The 27,876-nt window shown below is 22.2% G+C and overlaps 7 protein-coding genes and 1 pseudogene across 7 annotated transcripts, besides 1 other annotated feature; 4 read left to right on the top strand and 4 right to left on the bottom strand.

Moving 5' to 3' along the window:
• Positions 1 to 1,024: 1,024 nt before the first annotated feature.
• On the top strand, positions 1,025 to 1,327 carry PCHAS_1041000 (early transcribed membrane protein; the record flags this gene model as incomplete). Its single annotated transcript, XM_016798481.1, has 1 exon — positions 1,025 to 1,327. The coding sequence occupies one exon, from the start codon at positions 1,025 to 1,027 to the stop codon at positions 1,325 to 1,327; it is 303 nt and encodes a 100-aa protein (XP_016655683.1).
• A 1,594-nt stretch (positions 1,328 to 2,921) lies between these two features.
• Positions 2,922 to 3,479, bottom strand: PCHAS_1040951 (annotated as a pseudogene).
• Positions 2,922 to 3,479: a sequence feature (fam-c protein, pseudogene).
• A 7,020-nt stretch (positions 3,480 to 10,499) lies between these two features.
• On the top strand, positions 10,500 to 11,825 carry PCHAS_1040900 (choline kinase, putative; the record flags this gene model as incomplete). Its single annotated transcript, XM_736373.2, has 1 exon — positions 10,500 to 11,825. The coding sequence occupies one exon, from the start codon at positions 10,500 to 10,502 to the stop codon at positions 11,823 to 11,825; it is 1,326 nt and encodes a 441-aa protein (XP_741466.2).
• Positions 11,826 to 12,817: 992 nt separating this feature from the next.
• On the bottom strand, positions 12,818 to 15,435 carry PCHAS_1040800 (conserved protein, unknown function; the record flags this gene model as incomplete). Its single annotated transcript, XM_016798480.1, has 10 exons — positions 12,818 to 12,877; positions 13,026 to 13,103; positions 13,205 to 13,250; positions 13,447 to 13,597; positions 13,692 to 13,770; positions 13,865 to 14,014; positions 14,209 to 14,348; positions 14,491 to 14,857; positions 14,967 to 15,064; positions 15,246 to 15,435. The coding sequence occupies 10 exons, from the start codon at positions 15,433 to 15,435 to the stop codon at positions 12,818 to 12,820; spliced, it is 1,359 nt and encodes a 452-aa protein (XP_016655682.1).
• A 576-nt stretch (positions 15,436 to 16,011) lies between these two features.
• PCHAS_1040700 (conserved Plasmodium protein, unknown function) lies at positions 16,012 to 19,376 on the bottom strand (the record flags this gene model as incomplete). The annotated part of the gene is made up of 15 exons (XM_016798479.1): positions 16,012 to 16,071; positions 16,181 to 16,287; positions 16,379 to 16,432; positions 16,520 to 16,586; positions 16,701 to 16,778; positions 16,890 to 16,958; positions 17,102 to 17,216; positions 17,304 to 17,352; positions 17,522 to 17,603; positions 17,732 to 17,858; positions 17,948 to 18,018; positions 18,130 to 18,210; positions 18,356 to 18,508; positions 18,661 to 18,929; positions 19,253 to 19,376. 15 exons carry the CDS (start codon positions 19,374 to 19,376, stop codon positions 16,012 to 16,014), a joined length of 1,506 nt encoding a protein of 501 aa, XP_016655681.1.
• A 1,130-nt stretch (positions 19,377 to 20,506) lies between these two features.
• PCHAS_1040600 (pseudouridine synthase, putative) lies at positions 20,507 to 22,930 on the top strand (the record flags this gene model as incomplete). The annotated part of the gene is made up of 1 exon (XM_016798478.1): positions 20,507 to 22,930. The coding sequence occupies one exon, from the start codon at positions 20,507 to 20,509 to the stop codon at positions 22,928 to 22,930; it is 2,424 nt and encodes an 807-aa protein (XP_016655680.1).
• A 1,285-nt stretch (positions 22,931 to 24,215) lies between these two features.
• PCHAS_1040500 (cytochrome c oxidase subunit ApiCOX19, putative) lies at positions 24,216 to 24,779 on the top strand (the record flags this gene model as incomplete). The annotated part of the gene is made up of 1 exon (XM_736754.1): positions 24,216 to 24,779. The coding sequence occupies one exon, from the start codon at positions 24,216 to 24,218 to the stop codon at positions 24,777 to 24,779; it is 564 nt and encodes a 187-aa protein (XP_741847.1).
• Positions 24,780 to 25,545: 766 nt separating this feature from the next.
• PCHAS_1040400 (26S proteasome regulatory subunit RPN6, putative) lies at positions 25,546 to 27,414 on the bottom strand (the record flags this gene model as incomplete). Its single annotated transcript, XM_736753.2, has 1 exon — positions 25,546 to 27,414. One exon carries the CDS (start codon positions 27,412 to 27,414, stop codon positions 25,546 to 25,548), a length of 1,869 nt encoding a protein of 622 aa, XP_741846.2.
• Between the last annotated feature and the right edge of the window lie 462 nt (positions 27,415 to 27,876).

Genomic DNA, 27,876 nt, shown 5'->3' with positions numbered 1-27,876 from the left:
AATTCATTTTTTTATCTTATTTGTTTAATTTATTATATATACTATATCATTATAATAATGTTATGTTATTATATTAATCATTTATTATCACTATAAATTTCATGAGATATATTTATGAATTAAATGTTTTCAAAACTAAGATAATGAATTGGAATATTTTCAAAAATTTTAATATTATGTACATTATATGTACATTATGTATAATAGTATTTAGTAGCTAGTTATAAATTAATTTTTTAATAACAGTGCAAGTGGTAGTATTTTAAAAAAATGCCTTATTAAATTTATGTTTTCTTATTTAATGTAGGGAAAGGTCTAATAACAATAATTTATATAATAGAATATTTAAAATTGTTGCTATATATATTAAAAAAAAATATAACATACTTTTTTTATATACAGCGTCGCTTTTCTTAATTATTTCTATCTTTAAATTTTTATATTGTTATCGAAAAAATACCCAATATTCACTAATATTATAATTTTAATAATAACTTTATTAGCTTTAAAATATTATAAAATCGTCCCGATAAAAACTATTGTAAAAAACCTATAAATTTTAGCAATTAATAATGCACTGTAATAATATCTTTAGCATGTATCCAATAATATATAAAGATATTGTCAATAATATGCAATTAAATTCAATCGATGCAATAAAATATAAAGCCAATTAAGATAAAAAATAATAAAAAAACTAATAAAACTAACAAAATTTGTATTAAGGATATATTTTTTATATCACGACTTCACAAAAAAATATGTATTATAGATTATTATTTAAGTTTATAATTAAAAAAATCTATATAGTATAAATACCATAATTTTTTTATATTTTAAAAAATATTTTTTAATTATTAAAAACTTTAAATATAATTATCTTAATATTATTTATTGTACTTTATTTTTTATCTTATTGTTATAATAAATTTTTATAATTACTTAATTCGCTTTATATATTTATTATATTTTTTGCTGTTATTAAAATTCTTATATTATAATTTTTTTACTTAATTTTACGAAAATGAAATTAACAAAAGCATTATATTTTATTGCCTTTTTATTGGCCATAAATGTTTTAGTCCCAGGATCTAATAATTATGTTGAAGCTAAACCAGCAAATGGAAATTCTCTTGCCACCAAAATTAAAAATAACAAAGTTGCATTTTTAGCTACATTAATTGGAACATTAGCATTAGCAGCAGCTGGTACCACTTTTGGTGTAATGCATTTAAAAAATAAAAAAAAATCATCATCGGATGAGAAAAGAACACCCTTAAAGCTTCCAATGAAAAAACCACCAGTTCCAGCATCAGTAATCAGCTAATAAAAGTAAGCCATCAACACCAGAATCTACTCCAAGATCATCACCAACACCAGAACCTACTATAAAATCATCAATATATAGTTATAATCCAAACATGTATAGAAAAGTATACTAATTGTAGTTTCTGATTGATATTATCTATTTTCATATCATATTATGACAGTAGACCAAAAATTCAAGTATGTCCCATACACTGTAAAAATTAATTGATACAATTAATATAATTAAACATATCAATAAGATGGGAACAATTCGAGGCATTTAAATATGTTTATGTTATCAATTTTCCTTTTGGGAGCATTTTATTTTTATATGCCATATATATTGGACTTATTAAAAAATGTCAATATTTGAGATTCAATTCCAGAACATATATATGCTCGCGTTTTACTTTAGAATGATTTAACATCAAATTCATGTTGAAAAAACATTTCATTTTTTCGCTTTTTTCCTTTTGTTAGCATAAATGTTTTTATTTTAAGAAAAATATGTATTATTAATATTAAAAAATATATTATCCATATAATACATATATATATGTTGTTCGCGCCTTTTGTGGTAAAAATTAATTGTTATTTATTGCAAATATACCGTGATATGTATTTTTAGCTGTATGTGACATTTGATCTTAATACCATTCATAGTAATGAAATTAATGAGATGTTAGAACGGCTCAACACAAATGTTACATTATATGTAGTAATTTTTTATATGGTTATTTAAAGAATATAATGCCAATATATGTTATGCACACATATATGTAACTTTTTAATAACATACCTAAAACTGTGTCTCTTTAAAAAATAATTGCATATGCATTAATAAAATAAATAAATATAACATAAATATAAATAATATAAGACAAAGGATTATTTATTTTATTTTGCTACCATTACAGAATGACATTGGGGTATTATAGTATTAAATTAAGCATATATGTAGAATAAAAATAATAAGTTTTGTTAAATAAAAATGTTCATAAAATGAACATATTATGACATATAATAATTCAATATACCCCTAAGCCATACCATCGTTTTGAAACATATGCTTTATATTCCCTATTCCTTAATTTTAATCTCATAATATTCCAATGTCTTTATATTCATTTTATTTTTTCAATCGCTTAAATATTAATAAAGCATAATTAATAAATAAAATTTTTTATAAAGGAAAATTGTGTTTTTAAGAAATAGCAAAAATATGCACATAAACACATATATCTTAAAAACATAGACAATATACTTAACAAATATTACGACTAATATACACATACCAATATTGTTTCAATTGTTAATTATTTTCGGAATATCCTTTCGGAAATTTTATACTATAAATAAGTATAAATAACGCAAAAATTCATATAAATAAATAAATAAATATATATATATATATATATATATAATATTAGCGTTTTATTCAAACATATTACATTTATTTTAATAATTACTTAATAAAATTATAAACTTAAAGTACGAACGCGTAAATGCAGAAAAAAACAACATAATTCATTCGTATGGAGGTATCATATGCCAAGCATTATAGTTTAAGTGATAATTAAAGAGAGTTCTTTTGTTCGTTTTTTAGCTTGATATCACTTGAATATAATTATTATATGAAGGCTATTCACTTGTTTATCATTTGAAGGTAGTATCTTTATTGCTTTTTTTGAATCAAATAAAAGCTTTAAAGGTTTTGGATTTTTTGCATAATAGTCACGATTTTCATCTTTCTTCAACAATGCTACCATAGAAAGAGATTCATTGCTATTTGAAGATTCTTTTAAAATTTTTTCTTTTATACGTAATAAAGATTCTAAATTTTCTTGATCATCTCCAACCAAGTCATGCAGAAAATCTTTACACTCCAATGTTTCCTCAGGAAGATATTAATTGTTATCTGAAGAATTGTTAGTTTTGTTAGGTATTTTAAATATATTAAAACAATTAAAAAATTTTAATTCTTTAGACTGTTTATCAGCTAAAGGTTCTTTAATCGTAGTAAAACCTAAAGTGTAATTATCTTCTACAACACATTCTGAAAGACTTCTGTATCTAATATTTTCATTATTATTTATATCTATATTGTTTATTTCATGTTCATCATTCACTTTCTTATTGCTCTTGACACATTTATTTAAATCGTCCTGCATACCAATAAACATATTAGTAAATGTATCTATTCATGTATACATAATAATATGTACAGAACTATATTTTTTATATAATATGAAATAAAAATAAATTAATGTTTAACATATCTATGTGTGCAACTTTTCGATATATATTTTTATTTGTTGTGTTTTTAGCCTCATATTATTTGTGAAACATTGTGTTGTTACAATCAAAATGATACAGGAAACAACGGTAATTAAACTATATATTTTTTATTAATTTTGTTCTTATTAAAAAATATTTCCACAAGTAACATGTTTTAAATAACTTCCGTTTACAAAATTTTAAAATTCTATTATTGCTGTAAAATAAAATACTAATGTTTAATGTTAATTATGAATATGTTTTATATATATTTTTTAATAATAATAATTTATATAAACAATTTATTTCATATTATGAAGGTATATTATAATAAAATTATATGCTGCTATTATTTTAAACGGTCTACAAATTTATAAACCTGTAGTTATAGGCTAACACAATTTTATATTTTATTTTAATATAAATAATAACAATGAATAAATAATATATTATATTTTAAATGCATAAAAAATATATATAATAATTTCTCTAAATAATAAAAATGCATATATTTGTTCGTATCGAATATGTTTGTCTATTGTTCTTACTATTATTATGTTGCTGATATATCACTGTATACTACAACGGAATATTTAATGCGCTTAATAAAATACTTTAAATTAATGGGTAATATTTCCGAGTTTCATAGTTTTTAAATCAAGTATTTTAAAGCATATATACTATTTCGTAAAAACATTATGTTTAAATTATATATTTACAAGTTTGTATATATATAATAGCATAATAAAAATATTATTAGTTCAAATTAAATTAATTATTATTTGTCTTTTCGATGAAACTAATATTAATATTTAATTATATGAATTTTTCACAATAAAACACCATTTCAATATTAGTTATTGGTATAATATTTTGTTAGATTATAAGTATAGACATATAATAATAACTCGAGTTTTATCTATCATATTATTTACCATTATTAGAACAAAATATGATATGAAAATTTATTAATGTACTTATATTTTATCTTTTAACAATTTTAAAATATAATTTATTTATACCTCAAAACTATGAAGTTTAAAAATTAATAGTGATTAATCTAATATTATGCTTTACAGTAAATAAATTCAAGTATATTGAACTATTTCTATTATTTGAACTTAGAATCTTAGCATAAAATGATGCTATATATAATCGAAAGTGAAAAGGATAATATACATGTACCTATAATGTAATTTTTGATTATTATGCATATTTTTATTGTATTATTAAAAATGTTCGATGCATAAAACATATTTTATAGACATCGTTGTATTTTCGAATCTCGATCGATATTTTATGATTACCTATTATATATTGTAATATGTTTAATTAATATTAAGCATATGCATGTTAACCTGAAGGTATATTATATTGTAGACAATTATTCCCAATACATCTAATTCTAATTTGTAGCTTCATATATAATATTAGTATGCTGTTCGGCTACCAAAATACGATTTAAATTAAAATATATATGATCGAAATCATAAATTTTACTAAATAAAATGTTTCATCAAATAAAGAAATGAATTGCATATTGTACTATTCATAATTCAATATAGCCCCTGACTAACACGTCTTATATAATAAATAATAAGGGTTCTTATGTATAATTAACCAAAAATTAGCAATAAAATATAAAATGTGAAGTTATAATATTGCAACATTTAATATATACGAACGAATTTGGTGAAAATATTATACTTTACGGAAATGCATGCTATGTGACCCCTTTCATATTAATGGTTATGTTCATTTAGGGGTACATATTTGAACTTCATTTCGGGATCAAACATACGGGGATAGTGCATATATTTAATCACCATTTATAGGTCCAAAATATTATCAAATTATAAAAAATTAAATTACAATATATCCCAAACCCTAACTCAAAACGAAGATTTAGTGAACGAAACAATAACCCATAATACATGAACAATTCAGCATCAAGGATATTAGAATTAAAAACAAAATTAATTTATGTACGCATATATATTTTTTTTTGATTTTACAGCTTTATTTTCATTATTTTATTTTTATATTTTATTTATTTATTTATATTTTTTCAGTTATATATATACATGTTTTACTATTAAAAGGAAATTTATAATTTGCATTAATTTATAAAAAGCATTGGGATCAATATTGCTACCAATAAATAATTTTTATAAAATTAACAATTTTGCTACAAAATATTATTTAGTAAAATTTATATTAAAAGTGATAAAAAATCACGAATGCTTGATTCTCATAGTATAAATTTTATCATACTATTATTATGATAAGGTAAAAATATAATTATTATAGTAGTATTAGTAATATATATAATTAGTTGCATTTCTCAAATTAAATTAATTGTTTTATTATTTAAAAATATAATAGACATTCTTTATATTAAAAAAAACTATGCACTATCAAAGAAATTTTGTAAAATATATGGGAAAAATAGCAAAATAAATATTTTAATATAATATTTATATATATTGCTATGGTCGTTTATTTATTAATGTAGTATACATAATTAATTATATTAAAATTGATTTCTATAAAAATTATGTTAAAAAAAATATATATTTTTATATTATTTTCGTACTTTTACATTTTTATTTTAAATGATTGATTTTCTAATTAGGTAAAAGCAACATAGTTTTTCCTATTATATATAAATATAACTATATCTGTGATTCTATATGTAATGGGGTGTTTTGTAATTTTTAAATTCAGTTTAACTAATTATAAAAATATAAAACCTATGCATCCATAATGCTATATATTAAAAAATAATTTATATAATATAATTAAAATTATTAAATTTAAATGTTATAATATTAGTGAGATTATGAATAACAACATTTTATATTCATTATTTATGAAAGTTTCAGTTATTCACATTGCTTTGTAATAAATTTATTTAATTAAAAAAGTATAAAATCTAAAATTCGATAAAATATACGAATTTGTTGTTTAAATGATGATTTATATATTTTTTAAATAAATATTTGCTTTTTATACTTTATTAGAGAAAATGATTTGATTCAATTTTAATTATACCTGCGCAGCTTTTCGAGTTGCTAGATTTTAATTAAAAAATACTAATATACATTTTAATATTGTGTTTGTAAAGTCCAAAAAGGAATTGATTTTGTATTAAAATTGTTTTATTTCTTCTAAGCATCTTCATATAGGTGAATAATAAAACCCTTTAACTGATCTTGATTCATCTGATGCTTCTTCCGAAAATGTTTTAAAGATGCTTATATATATATATATATATATATATATATATATATATATATATATATATATGAAAAATGGTTATATTATAATGGAGCCAGTTTCAGACACTTTGCTCTAGCCAAATCGATTATAGCCAAAATTTCTCTGTCCAAAACTACTCAAATAATGTTACACCATACAAAGTTGCTTCAAGTAATTTTATTCCATATCGAGACCATATAGATTATATTATTCCAGACAAAGAGCATTTAGACTGTATTACTCCAAATAACTATGCTCAAGGCAATCTTATTCTAGACAATGTTGCTTCAGCCAAGCTTATTTCAAATAATGATACGCAAGGAAATACGCTTATATAATATAGCTATACCTAGACATGCACCCTTTTTGGAATATTGGAATAGTTTGCAAAAAGACACTTAAATAACGGATAGATTTCCAAGATAATGCTTATAAATGCATTTGTTTTTTTTGTAAATTAAAAGTCTAAACCGAATTGAAAATAACCCACTTTGGTTATAGTGCGAATGAAAATCATGAAAAAGTGGACTCATTAGGTGCACTGAAATTGAAGAAACTAAAAATCCAACAGAACATATGAGAGAATATGCAGCACATTTGCAATACCATATATAAGTAAAAGTAGTTACAATTTATGTCATAAGAAAAATAATTATCAAAATTTTAGATTTTAAGAAACATGAAGATAGAGCGGCGGAAAACTAAACTTAAGATTCACCATCACGATATGGTATCAACCACCTAACAATATTTTTTAAGTTATAAAATTAAGTTAAAATAAAAAATAACTAGTATATACATATATTTTTTACTATCATTCGTATAATAGGATGTTATAGAATTCAAATAGTTCCAAATCTTTGATTGAAACTTTGTTTTAGTATATAAAAAATAATTAATAAATTTAATACATTATTATCACTCTTTATACATAATTTGTGATATATTGCTTCCAATGCTATATGATACTATTTTGTTATCTTTATATTGCTGATTTTCACAAGACACAGCTATAATTGTTTTAGCATCAAAAAATATAAATGGCTGCAACAATACTGATCAACAAACATATACAAATACTATAATAGAAAATGCAAGTTCATTCTAAACTGACAATATTTTTGAAGAGAATATTAGAAACGAGAAGATAGCCAAATTGCTCATTAACTTATCCGAATTTTTCATTAAAAAAGAAAGCGACGATATTAATAGGCATATGTTGAATTTGTAAGCAATATATAATTTTTAACAACTTATCAAATTTATTTCAATATCAAAAATGTATATGCTCTATATAAATTTGGATATTTATAATATTTCTATTTATTCACAATAAAAATGGAATATCTTACATATTTATCCATTCTATATATTTTTCATATATTTATGGATAATGAATTTTTTCCAAAAAATTTACTTAATCGAGATATTAGAACCCGAAATATGTTACATTTATCAACCAAATAAAATATGTTTCAAAAAAATAAACGTATAACCCACATAGAGTTTTACATCTTAATATTGGGGAATATATATCAATAAAATCAAACAGTTTTCATACATTATACTTATTTTAAATTATTATCACAAAATGCTTTTTATTTGATTTATGATAGTTTGCTTTGCATAAAATTCTTTAGCCTTTTATTATAAGATATAGATTCAAGTTTACAATCACTACAAATATGATATAATTTGCTAAATTATTTGATTTATTATGCGACCCGCTTTTATATTTATTGCTTGCTCCGATTTGACGCCTTACAAGATTAGACTTCATATAGAGGGTAAAAGATGGGAATCGCGATGAATAATATATTTTTCGTTTAACAATTTGCCATATATATTAAATAAAATTAAGTAAATCAAGAAATATTATAAAAAATTAAATGAAATAAAACCCTAAACTCATATATAAATTTGTTTTAACTGTATGCATATGTGTATAATATAATATTTTATATTATATGCATATGTGTATAATATAATATTTTATATTATATTTTTTCAAAAAAAATTATATTATATTAAAAACAATAATTAATTAAAAATACAAAATCATTAAAAATTAAAGTTTACTATTTAATATATATTTAAAAATATATTCTTAAATTTTTATCGAATTTAATTCAATCATTTATCTTTTATAAATTTTCTTTGTTTGATATATAGTTTATTAAAAATTTCGCATAACTACAATTTATTATATTTTATTAAATTTTTTTTTTGCTTTAACATTAATATAATTTGTATTTTACATATATAAATAATATTTTGGGCTGAACTTATGGAAATATTATATTTTAATTATAGTATATGTATAAATATATTTTTTAGTTGATCGTTTATCATTAACTTTAAATAATATACATATATAATCAATGTATGTAATTACATCTTTATTTTTTATAAAGTAAATTTAAATTTAATATGCTACCAGTGAACTAATTATCCATAAATATAAAACACATTTAATATAATTGAATTATACAATAAAATATTTTATTATAATTTGTACTTAAAAAACTGCCAGCGTTTAAATAAGCACACGGAAAAATATATGTGCATAATTGCTATACATGCATGCTGTGTGTACTATGTTTTGTAAATCACAATTATTATAATTGTTAATCTGTTTTATGAATATTGAAGACAATTATGCATTCGTAATTATCGTTTATGGCTTGTTTCATTATGCATTATTTTATTTCATCTTTTCTCTTATGTAATTTTGTAAATACAAATAGTACCCCTTTGCAGATTCCGCTAAATTGTATTCCTATACTTCTACTTAAAGTAAGATAATGTTAAGTGGAAAATACAAAAATAATGTTATAGTACGATACTTTCTTTTTATTATTTATTAATAAATGATAATAATAAATTATCATATAAGGAGTAATAACGAGAAAGTAATCACATAATATATAATATTAAATATATATATATATATATATATATATATATATTATATTAAGGAATACAAAAAAATATAAATTTAATAAAAATAATTTTACAAAAGTGTTTGTTTATAATATCACAGTTAACGGTGATATTTCCATATTAATTTTTTTAATAAAGCCTCATTATATATTTAATAATATATTTAGACTTTATACATATATAATTCTTCTTAAAAAATTATAGAGAAAATATAATAAATTGGGTGTAATTAATATATTGTAGCATTGATATGCATCAATATATATAACACTATAAAAATTATTTTTTCTTCCTTAAACCAAAAAATATCATTTGACTAATATATTTTTATGTTTTGTTTTGCATATTTTACCACAATAAAATTTCGACATTGCATATACGTCATTTAATTGACCTTCATTATCTCTTTTGTGTTGTTTGTGTCTTTAAGAATAAATTCAGATTGTTTGATACAGTAATATTATAAATTGTAAGATATATAGGGGCATACCCATATATACATTTGCTTATTTATGTGTATATGATTTTATATTACCCTTTTTTTAATCGTGGATATAAATAGTATTCATATTTTTTATTACTTTTGTTTTCTTATTCCATTTGTTTGTATTATTATATTTAAATATTGTAAGTTACATACCTATAATAATACATCACACAAAAAAATACATATCAAATTATCAAAATAAAAAAGCCTCGAGCTATAAAAAATGGAAGATAATAATAACAGATTAAATCATATTGAAAATGAAAAAAGCGTCTTATTAAATGGTGACAATAATGACAATGAATATATGCAATTATTGAAGAATGAAAAAGGTTTAAGTTATGATGATTTGGAAGCGTTTAATTCTATTCAATTAAATCAAGAAACTGAAGTATTAGCCACGCCATTTCGATCTCATGAAATTAATATGAAAAATGATATTCCGTTATGTGCTCAAGAATTTTCTGATTTAACTGATCCATTATATATTAAAAAAATGTGTTTAGAAAAAGTCGAAGAATGGAATGAATTTACTGAAAGCGATATATATGTTAAACAAATATTAAGTGGATTAACAAATCAATTATTTGAAGTAGGATTAAAAGAAACTTCGGCTAATCAAAATTCATCAATAAGAAAACACATTTTATTTAGAATATATGGAAAAGATGTTGGTGAATTATATAATACAGACTTAGAGGTTGAAGTATATGAAACGATGAGTAAATATAAAATATCTCCAAAATTATTAAACGTATTTTCCGGTGGCCGTATAGAAGAATGGCTATATGGGAATCCTTTAAAAAATGAGGATTTACAAAACTCAAAAATATTAATTGCTATAGCTAATATGCTAGGTAAATTTCATACATTAGCTATTAAAAAAAAATTACCAACCCATTGGGATAAAACACCATGCATTTACAAAAGAATAAATGAATGGAAAATACAACTTTCTAAAATGAAAAACTTAGATAAATTTAAAGGTGATATAAATAAATATTATCAAGAATCTGATAAATTTATGAAATTTATGAATACATATACACAAACAGATAGTATTAATAATCATATAACTTTTTGTCATAACGATTTACAAGAAAATAATATTATAAATACAAACAATTGTTTACGACTAATTGATTTTGAATATGCTGGATATAATTATACAGCTACAGATATAGCAATATTTTTTATTGAAACAGCTATTGATTATTCTACAGACACTTATCCTTTTTATGAAATAAATAAAAGTAAATATTTATCATATGAAAAGAGAAAGATGTTTATTAATGAATATTTATCAGTTTATTTAGGAAAGTTACAAATACCCTACGATCAAAAAATGACCGACTCATTTTTAGATGCAATTGAAATTCACGCATTAGGTGCTAACTTATTATGGGGATTCTGGTCGATTATTCGAGGTTATCAAGTAAAATGTTATAATGAATTTGATTTTTTCCTATATGCACAAGACCGATTTAAATTGTATGACGAACAAAAGACATATTTACTTTCAAAAAATCTTATTCCAGACTATGATTAAATGGTTTAATAAATAATTTATAAAACCCAAAATATAGCATCTATACTAAAAATTTAACGTTTTTTTTCGCCTACAGCTAAAAAGCAAATATATTATATATATATGTATATATATTTACTACCTATTAACTAGGGATTAAATGAGTTTGAATGGAACATTAATTAAACATTTATTTTATGTATCTGTGGTATTTGGCCAAATGGCTTAAATATCAGAAAATATGCATTTTAAATATTTTTAATTATATCATAACGATTTTTGTTCATTTTTTTTAATAAATCATTTAAATATGCTTAAATTTAATTTGTTAGATAAAACTAAAAACTCACATTATATATATAATGTATATTGTTAACTTTTTAAAAATTTGTTATAATTTTACTGACCCCCCCAAATTAAATATTATAAAATAAGAGGATATTTTCCATGCTATGTTTTTTCGATTTTTAAGTACTAATTTTTTATGTGATAAATAAAATAATATGTATATGCACCCATATTGCCAAAAATGCAATTCAGAAAGCATATTGTGCATATTCAAGTGTATTTATGCAGTTTAAGTACAATATCCTGTTATTTAACTTTAAACATATATATATATTTTATTCAACAATAATTGTTTATTATATTTCACCACCTATATGAGTTCATATTAGTATATAAATGCGAATTAATATATTCAAAGGTTTTGTTAAAAATAAATATAATTTTTTGGTGCATTATTATCTCAATGGCGTTGCAACTATTGTTGTCATTGTTATAGAAATAGTTAAATGTGCACATAAACTTTATATTTTTTTCATTAACAACATCAATCAAAAAATTGCCTATTATTAAGTAAAATAATCAATAAATAAGTGAATAGATTCTCAATAAATATATATATATTGGAAAATAATATGAATAATTCAATTTATATGGGAATATTATCCTGGTGTTTTTCTATATTACATTTTTAATAATATGCAATTAAATGAAATATCGATTTTACCTCACACCTTTTTCTTTTTTTTTTTCTTTTTTTGTGATAATTTTATTCTTTTTTCATGTTCCTAATGAAAAATGACAATAAGTGGATCATCATTCGGATATATATACATGCTTGTGTGTATTAGGCATATTTATGTATGTATACTTATAATGATAATAGCACAGTATTCGAATTTCCCTCATTTAAAAAAGTTCGATGAGCGCCCATACCTTTTCTAGTGATTCATGAATTTCGTCCTCGTATACTTCTTTCTTTTTTATTTGGTCTCTCCACATGCTTATGTATATCTGAAAATAGTGCAATTATATACATGATTGTTTTTCAACGCCCTCATTTATATGCAAGCATGCGTATTACCATACAATAATTTCATTTTATATTTTTTTACCATCTTATTTAAATTTTTTCGTCTTTCTTTATTTTCAATTTCAATTCTAATAGACAAAAAATGAAATATTGGTTCAAAAATATGTCACACTACTCATTGTCGATTTTAACTAATTTGCTTTAATATTTTTCTTTTATTATATAGAATATTCATAGATTGCATGTGCAATATATATATATTAGGAAAGAGCTACAAATCCTATTTACACAAATTAAAATATTGTATTTTTCGTAAATCATTACATAGAGCATTCCAATGACATAATATAGGTGCGCATATAATTTTCCTCCTTTTCCATTTTATCATTTTCTTCTTTTTCGATTTGAGCTTGCTTTATGCATAGTTCTTTATTTCGTGCCAAATGTTCAATTATTCTTCGATTTTGATCATGAGCTAAAAAGACCAACAAACATAAAATAAATTGAACAATATAATAGACTAATGACAATATTACCTCTATTGTGAGTTAATAATATTTTATTCCTACTAAAATTGTTATTTTCAAAATTCATTTTAATAATAGACTTATTCATTTTCAGCATTGTGCACACCGCATCTCCATTATTCTATAATTAAAAAAATAACAACAATAATAATATCTCAAAAAATTGATTATATATATTAATATTGCGAAGAATGCATTGTGGGTATATGCTTTACCATATCCATATTACTATTGGCTATGTTCAAAATTTTCATCACTTTGCTATTTTTGATAGCATCAAAAAAATTATTGGCATTTTCACATTTTTGTCCTTTATTTGTTAAGTCATTTCCTTCCATATTAAGAGAAAATAAATACTTGTTTTTCTGAAAAAATCGTAATTTTTAAATTATGTCTTTACATAAAATATTCAATATTATGTTCGAAGATATGCCACTTTCCAATTTTATACAACAGGCACTCTATTTATAATGCACAATGTATATATATAAGTTGCTTTATTTTCATTTCCATATTTTCGATACATCAGTCGTTTCTAATCATAAGCTATATATAGTACCGAAAAAAATGTTATAAAGTGATCCAAACCATTGGACGTTATTTTATTATAAGATAAATTCAATATTTTAACATTTTTTTGTAAGCACAAATCTAATACAGCTGGAATGTAATTATCGGAAAGCCACTTTCTTGACAAATCTACATTTAAATGTTTAGAAATATATTAACAAGATGAACATCGATATCGTTTATTAATACATCATTTTTAATATATATATTCTTATATTTATAATATTCATATGTCTTTATATATTTATTTCATTTTTTGTCATTAACATACCTAAATAATAAATGTCATTAACATTTATGTTAGAGAAAAAATACAATCTCATTGGAGATATATATAAATCATGAAAAGAAAAATAAATATCCTGAGATTTATTATTTTTCATTAAAAATTCAAAATAATTTAAAATCATTAAATAATTATAATCTATATTTTCTTTATTATATTTTTCTCTTTCAACAAGTTTATTTTTCTTTTTTTTTATATTATATATCTCTAATTTTTTTTGTCTTTTTTCATCGTATATTTTTTTTTTCTCTTCTAGTATTTTTTTTTCTTCTTCAAACTCCTTTTTCCGTTTTTCCTCTAATTTTTTTTGCTGTACATTTGTGGAGCACAAAAGACAATAATGAAACGCTAACTACAACAGTCAAAATATTTTACACAAATGCATATGGGCACACGTGATACACAAGAACAAATGCTCTATAATTAACACCATAATAAATCGATTTTTAAAAGTTGATTACTTTATATTTTTTAAATTCCCGATTTCTTTCATTGTTCGGATATATATTTATAATATTATGGACAGTTAAACTTAAAATATTTTTCTTTTTAGAATTTTCTAAATAAAAAAAGCACATACACACACAAAAAAATAGTCAGCAAATTAATTATTCATATAGTTTTATAAAATCATGGTTCTAATTAATAGTGTGATCATATTTATTTCGAAAACATTAACTACAATTTAATATTTTTTTATATAAATACTAAATATTTAAAATAAAATTATATAATAAAACCTAAGTTTTTAGAGGATGCATCTTCTTCACTATCCACAAAACTTAAGTTATCACTTGACTCATATGCATTTGAAAAAATGTCATATGCCTCTAAAATGTTGTTTTCTATATATATAGAACAATTTTCTTCATTTTCCTTTTTTTTAGTAGTATCATTAGAAATTTCTACATCTACACTTTCTTTCTCCATATATTATAACAATAACATAATATTTTATACATTAAGTGTTTTATTATAATTTCCCCTCCTCAATAATTACAAGCTCATATTTTAATTTTAATCTACATACAAATGGTATATTTTTAATTTATTTAGTATTACTGTGTAAATATGCCTATTATTTGCCTAATCATTATAAATGAATAAACAGACAAACATATGCATACACATTAAATAATATTGTCTATATGACTAAATAAAGACAATTTTATACTAAAATTAGCAAAATTATTATTGTATTTTTTCGATAATTAATATCATAAAGTTTATAATAATCTAGTGTATTCACACTTTTTAATTACAAATAAAATAATAATACCAAAAATTAATTATATATACATATATATGTACGTATGTCTCTATTTCCTCTATAATAGATATTAATAGCTTATTATTTCACTTATGGGAAAGGCTTGCTATAATTTTCATAAATTATAGGTGAAATATATATATATACACACATACATTAATGTGGCATTTAATTATTCACCCTATAAATAAATATATATATTATGCATTTTATTTATGATATATTATTCGTCAGGATTACGAAAAATAGATAGTTAAAAAATTCTCTAATCTTTTTCTTGAGTAGCTTAGATTATTCTATAAAATTATATAAAAAAAAGAAATAATTGTGTAATTAAATGATTCATAATTTGGATAGGTATATAATAATGATTCAAATAGTAATAATGTAAAAAAGTTTAGTTACAATTTGATATGTGTCAAAATTTTGAATGTTATCTCCAAATCTTATGCTTTTATATCCTTTCTTCGAAAGCTTTATCTCTTCGTTTGCAAGCAAGGTATTCATTAAATCTTATAAAAAAAAAATGTGTTTTATGTTTATTATTATAAATCAACCATCTTATGATACATATCAACAAATATTATATCATTAAAAGCTTACCATCTCTGTCTACATCATTTTTGTAAAATAAGATAGACACATCTTTCTGCAATTCTGATAATGAATCGAAAAAAAGCATAGCATATATATATCGCATAAATTTGTAACAGTTTTCATAAATTTAAATATTTATTAACTTACTATAATTATTTAAATAAGATCCTATTAAAATGAACATCGAAAAGTCGTTTTCATAGCATAGATTATACTAAAAAAAATCAATAAAAAAATATATTTATTATCATGTTAAAAATGCCTTCATTTTTGGTATATCATATATATATTTGTATGATTGTGATATTCTTTACTATTGATCTGTTACCATTTTTTCGACTAATCGATCCGAATCTTCATGAGAAAGTAGGAAATCAATACTAAAATCTATTGATGACGCTCTTATCTAATACATATGTAGTAAAAAAATATATTAATAATAAAAATGATAAATGACTTAAAATAATATAATATAAATAGTATTCATTATATTTTTTCATTTTCATCACATTATTACCTTTATTTTTTTCCCACAAATGAAATAATTATAGTCTTTATAGTCGGAAAATAGCACATTTTCGATGCCCTATAAAGTGAAGAATATTAACACATAAACATATATATAAGGATTAAACTTGTTGCTTGATCTTTCTCTTGTCTTTGCTATTAAGCTCAGTTTCAATAGACTTTAGAAAAAATATATATTAATCAATCACGGTTTGTTCTTACAAATGTTTTTAAATTAACGGAAAATCGAATTGTATTAAAGAGGTATGTTATATAAATATCCATTTTATTGGATATTTTGAAATTCCTTTTCAATGACAAAAATATGTCTAAATCTCTGTAAAAACAATAACATGACCATGCACATATATATATGTATTTTTTATTATTTTTGCTGTATATATTTTTATAGCATTCATATTACGATTGAATCCACCGCTTTCCTAAATCCCGTTTTATAAAGTTATTTGAATCTGGGTATAACATCGAAAATACAAATATGTATATATGTCGGAATGTGAATCATAACACATTAAGAAACAAATATGAATAGCCTTTGAATATATATGCATTCAACAATTTTTATAGGGTACAATGTTATTATACCATTTATTTATAATATATTTTTTTATTTGTTTTAACCTTTTAAAATGGCTCCATACATTAACCATAATGTGCTTTTATTAACAAATGGAACTCCGAGAAAATCACTAGAATGCTTATACTAAAATTGAAAATGTTCATTTATTTATGTGTTTTAACTATTTACTATTTTCGTATATTTTATTGTTCCCTTTGCACTTATAATCATAATTGATTATTGTAATTTTTAATGAACTTTTTAGTACTTACTAAATAAGCTATAATAACCATGCAACTGCAAACATAAATCGGATAAATTGATTTCGTTATTCTTTGGTTTTCTCCCTTTCCCTTATACACATGGTGATCAATTATCGATTTAACATTATCTTTATTGCTAATAAAATAAAAAAAATGCACGATTAATTTGTGCGATGTGTATATATACACTGGAGCTACAACAAAATCAAAAAAGAAAATGCTTACTAAATATTATTAGTCTCAAAAGTGTTAAAGTCTACTAAACATATATTGTATTTATGATCACACTTTAGAACCTGTATAAAAACGTATAGAGAAAATTATAAACAATATTAAAAATATACGCAACTACTAATGCATATATATGACATTTCTGTGTTTTATTTTCCTTATAAAGATTTACGTACATTTAATAAATGCTCATCATCGTTAAAAACTAAAATTTCTTCTGGATTTTTAATTTCACATTTTTCTAACCACCATTTTTCCTAATAAACAAAATTACATTATCAATGACGACACAAATGATAAATTATACAAAAAATTCCATACATATATTCCCCAATTCATTTATACTAATAATAATTTAGCAATAATTCTACACATATATATATGCCTAATTTTTGTTTCTACCAAAATTTTAAGACGCATATCACTCCTTTTAATATTTATAACAGGAACAAAAAACATCAATCCATTATCTTCACTTCCTTTGTCTATTTTACTTTTTAAGTTATACCATATGTATAAAAAAAAACTATATATTATTGAAGAACAGACAGAGTCCTATAAAATATGTGTAATAAATATAATGTGTTTACCTATACGTATATTTTAAATCAAAAAGAAAGGAAATAAAAACCATATCCACAAAATTTATATAAATAAATATTCCCACTGTGTAAATATTTTCTTTAATTTTCGTGCTTTATATTTACTAGATCTGAGGTGTTATTTCCAAAAATGAAAACAAATTTAACCCTGCCATCTGTATCTGGCTCTTTGGAATATTTGTTTAAGAAGTATTTACATGAAAATAAATAAACCGATAATACATTGTTCATGCTACTATTAATTTTACGCATTATACCGTAATATGTTTGAAAATCTATTACATCTAATATGTTATTATATACCACTCCCCTCTTCTTATCATTATCAATTATGCTTTTTATGTTTATCAAGTCTTCCTTATTTAAATCGAGCACTGCATGGTGATTGCATAAAAAGTAAAAGGAAAGTATTAATAAATCAATAAAGAACAAAAACAAATGCCCCAAAACACTTTTGTAGCATAATATTGAACCCAATTAAACACATCATATATTTATTATATAAAAATGCAAAACATAGATAGAAACACATGAACCATGCTATAGCATGAAAAATGTATTTCTATTTTTGTGTTTTCTCGGTTATCATAAATATATATGCAGATGTATATTCCTTTATTCACATAATGTAGGACTTAGTTGTATATTCATATGCTCAATTATATATATATTATATTGCTTTTTGATTCTTTATTACGGTTATTAATATGATAAAACCACGGCGCTTGGGTTTCATCATATATGTTTTCATCGTTCCACAATTCAGGGTCTTTATAGGAAAACATATCTAACTCTTGATTTATTAAATTATTATTTTGCATGATAATAAATTTAATAGATGGAACTAAAGATCCAATATTTCAGGTGCTATATATTTTGTAAAAATAATTCAAACTATACACCTTGTTTTGCTTTTTATTTTTTTATGATTTTAATGGGTTAAAACTTGTTTTAATATATGGAACATAAGAATCGGTATATATGTGTAAGAATATATATATATTCCTTATATGTGCTCCTAAAATGCATAATTTTTTCGCTTAATCATACAGGAAATAACAAACTTTATATTTTAATTTAATTTATTTAAAAAAAGGTGAATCCTACATATATAAAAATACTTTAAAACTATTTGTATTCGGTTTTAATATCGAATTCGTGGTTAATTATTATTTATTAGGTACGCTACTTGCCATGGTTTGTATGTGCATGTTTATTTGCAATTATACAAGAATAGAGATACGTGTAAACACCGTATATTTAAAAAATATTTTCTTAAATATGTATAAATTTAGGATTAAAAAGGGGTAATAATAAACCACATATTAAAAACTAATAATAAGAAGTTTTTAAGAATGGTGAAAAAGAATCATTACAAAAATATAAAAAAATCTATATACCATACGAAATGGGAGAGGAGCATTTATACCTGGCTTGAAAAAAACGATATAAAAAATAAATTATATTGTTATTTGTTTGTTTTACATATTTGATATATTTTTCTATTTAATTTAATATTTATTTGTGTGTTTTCAATGTTGAAACACAAACAAACAAGTTTATATCCCATTTATCTTTTTTTCTTTTATTCCATTTTTTGTTTATGTATATTTTCCCTACCACACATTAACAACGTATACATAAGCATATAAAATATGGATCTTAATTATTTTTTTGTTAAATTCTATATTAAATACATCTAAAATGTAAAAAAAATTAAAATATGAAACTCAAATTCATATAAAGGCATTTATATATTTGTTTCGTAAAATACCACAAACGGTATCAAATAAAATTTGAAAATTTAACACCTGCGCAAATATATGTGAACAAATAACACACACATATATATGCTCCTCTTTCTATCGGCGCTTATATTAGTGTTATATATGTTCAGTTAAATTTGTCGTCTATGTTTTTCTCCCATTAATTTACCCATAAAAAAAACAGAATGACTAATACATGCTTTCGGTGCTTTATATCAAACGAAAATGCTAGCGATCACAACCTCTTATATTTTGATAGATACTTTTTAGGTGATTATATTTGTGATAACGAATGTGAAGGGAAAAATGAAAAAGACAGAAACAACGATAATATGGAAAATGATTGTCATGAAAAAAATGCAAGCAAAGCAAATTCTTATTACCTAGATAATAATATGGAACAGTTTATTCAATATCTTAATAAAGAAAATGAAAATACTCAAAATGAGTATGAAAATCCACATCAAAAGGCTTATATCAATATGCATTTGTGTAAATTGTGTAATGGCCTACACAATATCGATTTAATAATGTTATATAATAAAAGGAGTAATTTTCATAATGATTTAATGAAAAATAAACTTACATTGGGTGTAAAAGAAAGAAAGCAAATTATTCAAAATATTAATAATGCTATAAATATTGCCCATAATCTTTTAAATAATGTTGATATAATAGTATTTTTCTTATATTTATATATAGGGAAAGATATTAAAAATATACAAGATTTCACCTTAGAATCATTTCAAAAAATTTATGAAAAAATAAAAGATCATATTGTTATAAAAACAAAAATAAAAAATAATACCGTCAGAAATAATATATGTACATCACTTGCTTACACCTTAATTTATGTTTATTTAACATTCTATAAAAAAATATTTACATTATTAGACTTGAACGATGATATGGTTAAATTTATTACTAGCTTGTATAAAAATTGCACATTAGTTTTTGACATATATTCCTTCGATTATAATAATACAATCAAGGATGCTCATCATGAACAGCTTAACAATAACCACAGAAATAATAATATTAATAATTCCAATAATCGCCACATTAATAGTAATGCTAAAACAGTCTACCCTAATGGTAGCAGTGATGACGAAAACGATGATAATAAATTGAATGCAAAAAAAAAAAAATTAGCAAATGGTAATAATCAAAAAATCGATGTTTTTAATATTTTAAATGAAAACCATCCTTTATTAGATTATCATACTGAAGATATAAATAATTTCATACAAAATGACGAAATGAAGACAAATTCCTCTGATGTAAATTTAAATTTCAATATAGATATATATATCTCTATTAATAATTTATGTATTTTTGGATATTATAATAAATATAATAAGAATTGTTCTCAAACAAAATGGTTAATAAATAATTCATCTGTATCTCAAATATCAGTAGAGGAATGCATTTATGAAATTTTTGCAAAAATATTCCCATCTTCCACATTCACATTTATGGCTGCTGGAAGAGAAGATAAAGATGTCAGAATGATGAATATAGGTCGACCTTTTCTTTTTACTTTAAAAGAAACAAAGTTTTCTTTTTTAAATTTTTATTTATTTTTTATTAAACTTAATAACATAGAACCACATACCAACACTACTAATATATTTCAACGAAAAACTGTTCAAGAATTATTTCATTTGTTAAAACAGTATAATAAAAAAGGGCATAACTCACTAAATCAAGTTACACATCAAAAAGAAAATATTATAACACCCCCAGTAAACCTTATTAATACATGCTATGCATTATTGAATAGGCAAAATGCTGTATATTTATACGACCTCGATATTGGAAACATCTTAGCAGAAAAATCAAAGGATATATTTTTGCAAGATAAAAATATAGCAAATTTACATATAAATACTAATTATAACAATGAAATTGAAGTGTTATTATCTGAGGAAATTATTAAAAAGGATAATACCACAAATGTGGACGAAAACGATAACCAAAATTATAGTGCAAATGATGAAGAAAAGGCTGACCCCAATTGTAATGCACAATTTGATAGTAATGCAGATTTTGTTTCCAAATCTAATAATAATAAAGATAAAAAAATTATGAATGATAATTCCCACATATTAAATGATAAGTCCTCTTACAATATTAGCAGTCTCGTGGATGTAAAATTCAGTAATATTGCTTTTAGTACAAATTATGAATTAATTAAAAAGGTTATGAAATTTGGAGAGGATAGGAAAAAAGCATACAAATGCATTATATATCATTCGTGTGTAATGACTAAAGAAAAAATAACCGAAGTTAATAAACAAGTATTAAATTATGAAAAATGTGATGATTGTGTATTAAATATTGCCCAAAAAACACCAATAAGAGTACTTCATAGAAGAGGCTTAATCAATAGAAAAAGAAAAATATATGAATTTAAACTAGTTTTTATTCATAAACATTTTTCTTTGTTATATTTGTTAGCTGAATCAGGTACTTATATAAAAGAATTTGTTAATAGTGACAGAGGCAGAACTTTCCCAAGTGTTAAACATTTCTTTGAAGATAATGCATTCGTTAATATTTTAAATTTGGATGTTTCAAAGTTTGTATACGATTTTAACAATAATTAGGTTTTTTCAAAGTTATATGTATATATACTTTTTTGCACTTATAATTCAAATAATAAATAAAATCCGAATATAGTATGGATTTCTTTCCCCTTATTTGTATTTAACCATTTTTTTATACATCCTAATAATGCTTTTAATTTTTTAATTTTACATTCACATATATATAGTTTTATTCCTATTTATATTCCCTTTTTATATATTTTTTCAAAACTTTGCCACTTTAAAACAAAAAGAATAATTCATCCTATATATATAGCAGACAATCCCCACGCGAACTTTCTTGTGGTATATACCCGTAAAAAATAAAAATAACTTAAATTATAAATATGTTTTTTACATTTGAAAATATTTTATAGTATTATGATAAGTTCCTAAAACTTTTATTCATAATAAAGGTAATTATTTTCACCTGAATATTTTACCGCGTACTTTGCATAATTTGTATACACACTAAACAAAAATTGTTGATTTTTTTTCATATTAGTACATTTTATTTCCATTACATAATTAATGTTGTTTTATATTTGTTTATAATTATTATGTATACATGGATAAACATGTATTACACTTTTTTTGATAACAATTTTCAATAAATACGAATTTATTTATTTACTTTTTTTTACACAACTTTATATAAAAATAACGTGCACTTATAAAAAAATATCCCAATAAATTATAGATAATTAAAAAAATAATTATATATAAATAAAAGTAGTAATTTTTCATTTATTAATATTCCCAGTTTAATCACTAATTTATCATATTTTTTCCCATCATACTACGAATAATTTTTATTTATATTTTTCACATATATATATAATATAATTAAAATATATCATTATTTTTTCACGTTCAAAGCATATTTTAAATAATCAAAAATGTATACGTCAAAGAAAAATAATATATTATTATAAGAAAAATATGGGTGAATGTACTAAACACATATAATACATTCCTTCATTCCCATTTTATAATGAAAAATTATAAAGCATATATATTTTTTATCATGTTTAAGTAATTCATATGTATATTTTTATAAATATATTCATGGTTACTTATTTTGACCAATTTTAATGATAAAATATTTTTTAAGCATATTAGCCAACTTGTTTTAATTTTATTTTAAAACATGCGGCATTTGCTTAATCCATGATAAGTTTCACAAAAGTACAGATAATTATTCATTAATATTGAAGAATAGAAAGGGGAGAAGATTACAAACCCAATAATTTGCAAAAGTTATCACGAATTCAATTATATTAACCATATATGTGCGAATACAAGAATGGCATCCGGATTGTTTAATTTATCGGCAAAAAAGTTTGCAGGAAATCACATATATTTAGGAAAATGGCATGATTTTAACCAATGGAAATACATTGCACCTACGAATTTATTAAATATTATAAGGCCTGTTGAAAAAACCAAAGCTATAACCCCAATTTTAGATAAAAATCCAGGTGATATATTAAGTTATTTAAACCATTCATATCATGGAAAAGTCATAACAATAGATGATTTAAATAGCGAAAGCAAAAAAGGAAATAAAATACGAGGATCTGGCTTCCATGGCCCTGAAAGAACAGATATTTTTAGATTAACTTTGTATAATAGATTAAAACAAAAACAACCTCAAAGGATTGTACCAAGTATTGAGCATTTACGAGATGCTAGCAAATTAGAAGTATCCATTGTTTGGTTCTTATGGTCGTTTGTTATATTTTATTCTTCTATGTGTATATATGGAAGTAATTATATTATCAAAAACAAATCAAGTTCATTCCCATGGATGCCTAAAAGAACCGATGGGTCTAAGGGAGAAGGGCCAATGTTTTGGTTCCTTGAGTAGACAAAAAATTGTAGTACCATATGCCTACAAATTCCTTTTAAAACAAATGCCCTTATACATCCATTCCATTCAATTGTTTATGTTTATACTTCATTTTGTACATATAATACACTAATGTATTTATATATATCTGTTAATTATACACAATTATTTTACTTCGTTTTTTCCCATTCCCTTGCCTTATAACGTATTTTTTAGTGTAAGCAAAAAACTTTACTAATTTTATAAATTTGCCAAAATATATATTAAAAATAAAATGATTCTCAATATTAAAATGTATTCATAAAAAATAATCAGTAATTATCCTAAAACAAATATAATAAACTGCTAACATTATTAGGCAATCATATTGCCAAAAATGATATTTAATCATATATATATGCTTGCATGCATATACATGTGTGTTTGTATTAATTTGGCGACGTTTCTAAATACATTTGTTTTAAAAAAAATTATGTAAAGTGAGAGAAACTAAGTTTCCATAGAAAAATGTAAAAATATATAAATCGTAAAAAGTATATATGGAAAAATTAAAGGATAAAATAAAGGAAAAATTATATATATTCATATATATATGAAATGAATAAACATGGACTTAATACAAAACTGTTTTAGGGGAGTTCGCTTGAAAAATAACAACAACGAAAAGAATAAATAACATTTTTTTCAAAGACTCCATATTTAAATAATCGTGCCCAATTGTTTATAAAAATTTAGAAGAATGAAAAATGTATCGAAACAATTTCAACTCCTTTTAACAAGATTCTTATATGGTTAGTTGAGCCTTTTGATATAGTATGTCGACTGATTCGGTTAAGTTGTTTATTATTTCTAAAACATTTTGATACATTTTTGTATCTGGCATATCGTCATACAAGATGAGAATACCAGCATTCTGATCTAGTGTTCCATTTAATTTTTTATCTAATATCATTTCTGATAATTTGGAAATAATTTTATTTATATCTAGGTTTAACTTTTGACCTATATAGTCTAAATCAATGCAACTATATGCTTCAATAATTTTTAATATATTTTTTTCTAGCAACAATTCGTATAACTCTTTTAAGTAGTTATATATAACTTTATCTATGTTGATAAGGAAAATGTTGTATTTTATTACATTTTCAAATATATCTAATGTCCTATTTTCGTAACATTTAGATATGTCTAGTAATATTTGTATCTCTTTATTTGGTATATAATTTAATTTATTGTTTTCACATAAAATAGTATTTATGTCTTTTCTATTATTTTCTTCCAATATTTTGCAAAGTAGCATATATTTCAAAGGCACAATAAGTTTTAAATTTTCAATATTTAAATTTAACCCAAAATTACAATTTATATTGCTATTTTCAGGGAAAATGAAAATGGGACCCTTATTACTATTATTTTCACGCATATCACCAGCATTGGAAGAAGTTAATTCCAACAAGTTTCCATAATTATCTATTGTCAAATTTTTTATCAACTCATAGTTTAATTCAATTGGGTTAGTTATACAATACATTTTTCCTTCTTCAAGCTCTTGATAACTTGAACTTATTTGACATATAATATCACTATATATTAAATTAACATTATTCGACAATAGATTCATTTCATCAGCATTTAGCAAACTGTTACCACAGTCATAATATTCATAAAAGGTATAAAATGATAATAGAAATGGACTAATCTGGCTTATGCTTTTAGTTCTATTCTGAGAAGATATTGTACTAGTATTAATAATATTATGTATAATAACTGAATAAAAATCATTATGTTTTTTACTTAAAAAATCGAGAGTGTTATTCTGGCTATTATATATATATGTATATAAGGTTTCATAACATTCATATAAATAAATATATGCACTTCTATAATCCTTTTCATATATATATAATATTCCAGATAACAAGTCTATTTCACTATTAATATATATAGCAGTATTTATTGTATTAGCTATATTCTTAGCAAATGTTAATGAAGCTTTCATTTTTGTAGAATTTTTAAGTAACATATATATTTTGGTTTCTACAATATATAGCTCAAGCAACAATGCTTTATCATCCACCTTCTTTACTTCTTTTAATAATCTTTCAATTAAACTTAATGCTGTTTTATATTTTTGTTTTAATATAAATAATATAATTATCTTTACTTCGATACGGCATCGTAGAAAATTCCTTTTTTTCTCATATGCCCAATTCATATACTTTTTAAATATTATGTATAAAGTGCTAATGTTACGAATCTTTTTAGATATTTTTTCAACTATGTTTCTTATTAATTTCGCTGTTTTGGCTTGTGGTAATACACTAAAATAATTCTCATTACTTGTTGTAAAATTAATTAAGTTATCAATATCTTCTTTATTAATGTAATAATCACACAATAAATATATTAATTTATCATTTATCTGCATAATCTTTTCATTTGTTACTTTTTTTTCAAATTCCTCTGGATTACTATTATCATTAATATGCCTGTTCAATATTATTATTTTCTCAATCAAGCTATCACTCATAAGTGGCATAATTACCTCATCTTTTATTTTCAAATAATTACCATCGCATAATGAATCAACACTTCTTATTATTTCATCTTCTATTTCTTTATAAGCATTTTCTATCTCTGCAAAAGCTTCCATTTTGTATATATTTTTCGAAAAAAAAAATTATATTTATTATTATTAAAGTATTTTGAGAGTGTGTGTGTGCTGACGCCGTAGAGTCTTAATTTGCAACTATACTTGAGTACAGAAATTTTGGTAAATATTGGAAATAAATGTAAATATTTATATATATATATACACTTTTAGGGCTCGCTTCAAATAATCAATGAAATGAATTGACTTTCCCTTAAGTACATATATATATTAATATACTCATATATTTTCTGAAAGAATATTGCAAAACATTATATTGTTAAAATGATAAAAACTATAATGTTTTGTGGTTATATCGGAAAAATTTATTATTATAAAAACATGTATAAATTATATTTATATATACTACTGCTACTACTTCTATTAGCAGCAATTCAACATAAGAGCATTATAATTTTTTTTCTAAATATTAATCCTATGAAAAATATTTATATAATATCATTC

This window comes from Plasmodium chabaudi (assembly GCF_900002335.3).
Source record: "Plasmodium chabaudi chabaudi strain AS genome assembly, chromosome: 10".
NCBI classification, from domain to species: Eukaryota; Apicomplexa; class Aconoidasida; order Haemosporida; family Plasmodiidae; genus Plasmodium; species Plasmodium chabaudi.
Note: the sequence above shows the minus strand (reverse complement) of the source record. Positions and strands in the feature narration are given on the sequence as shown.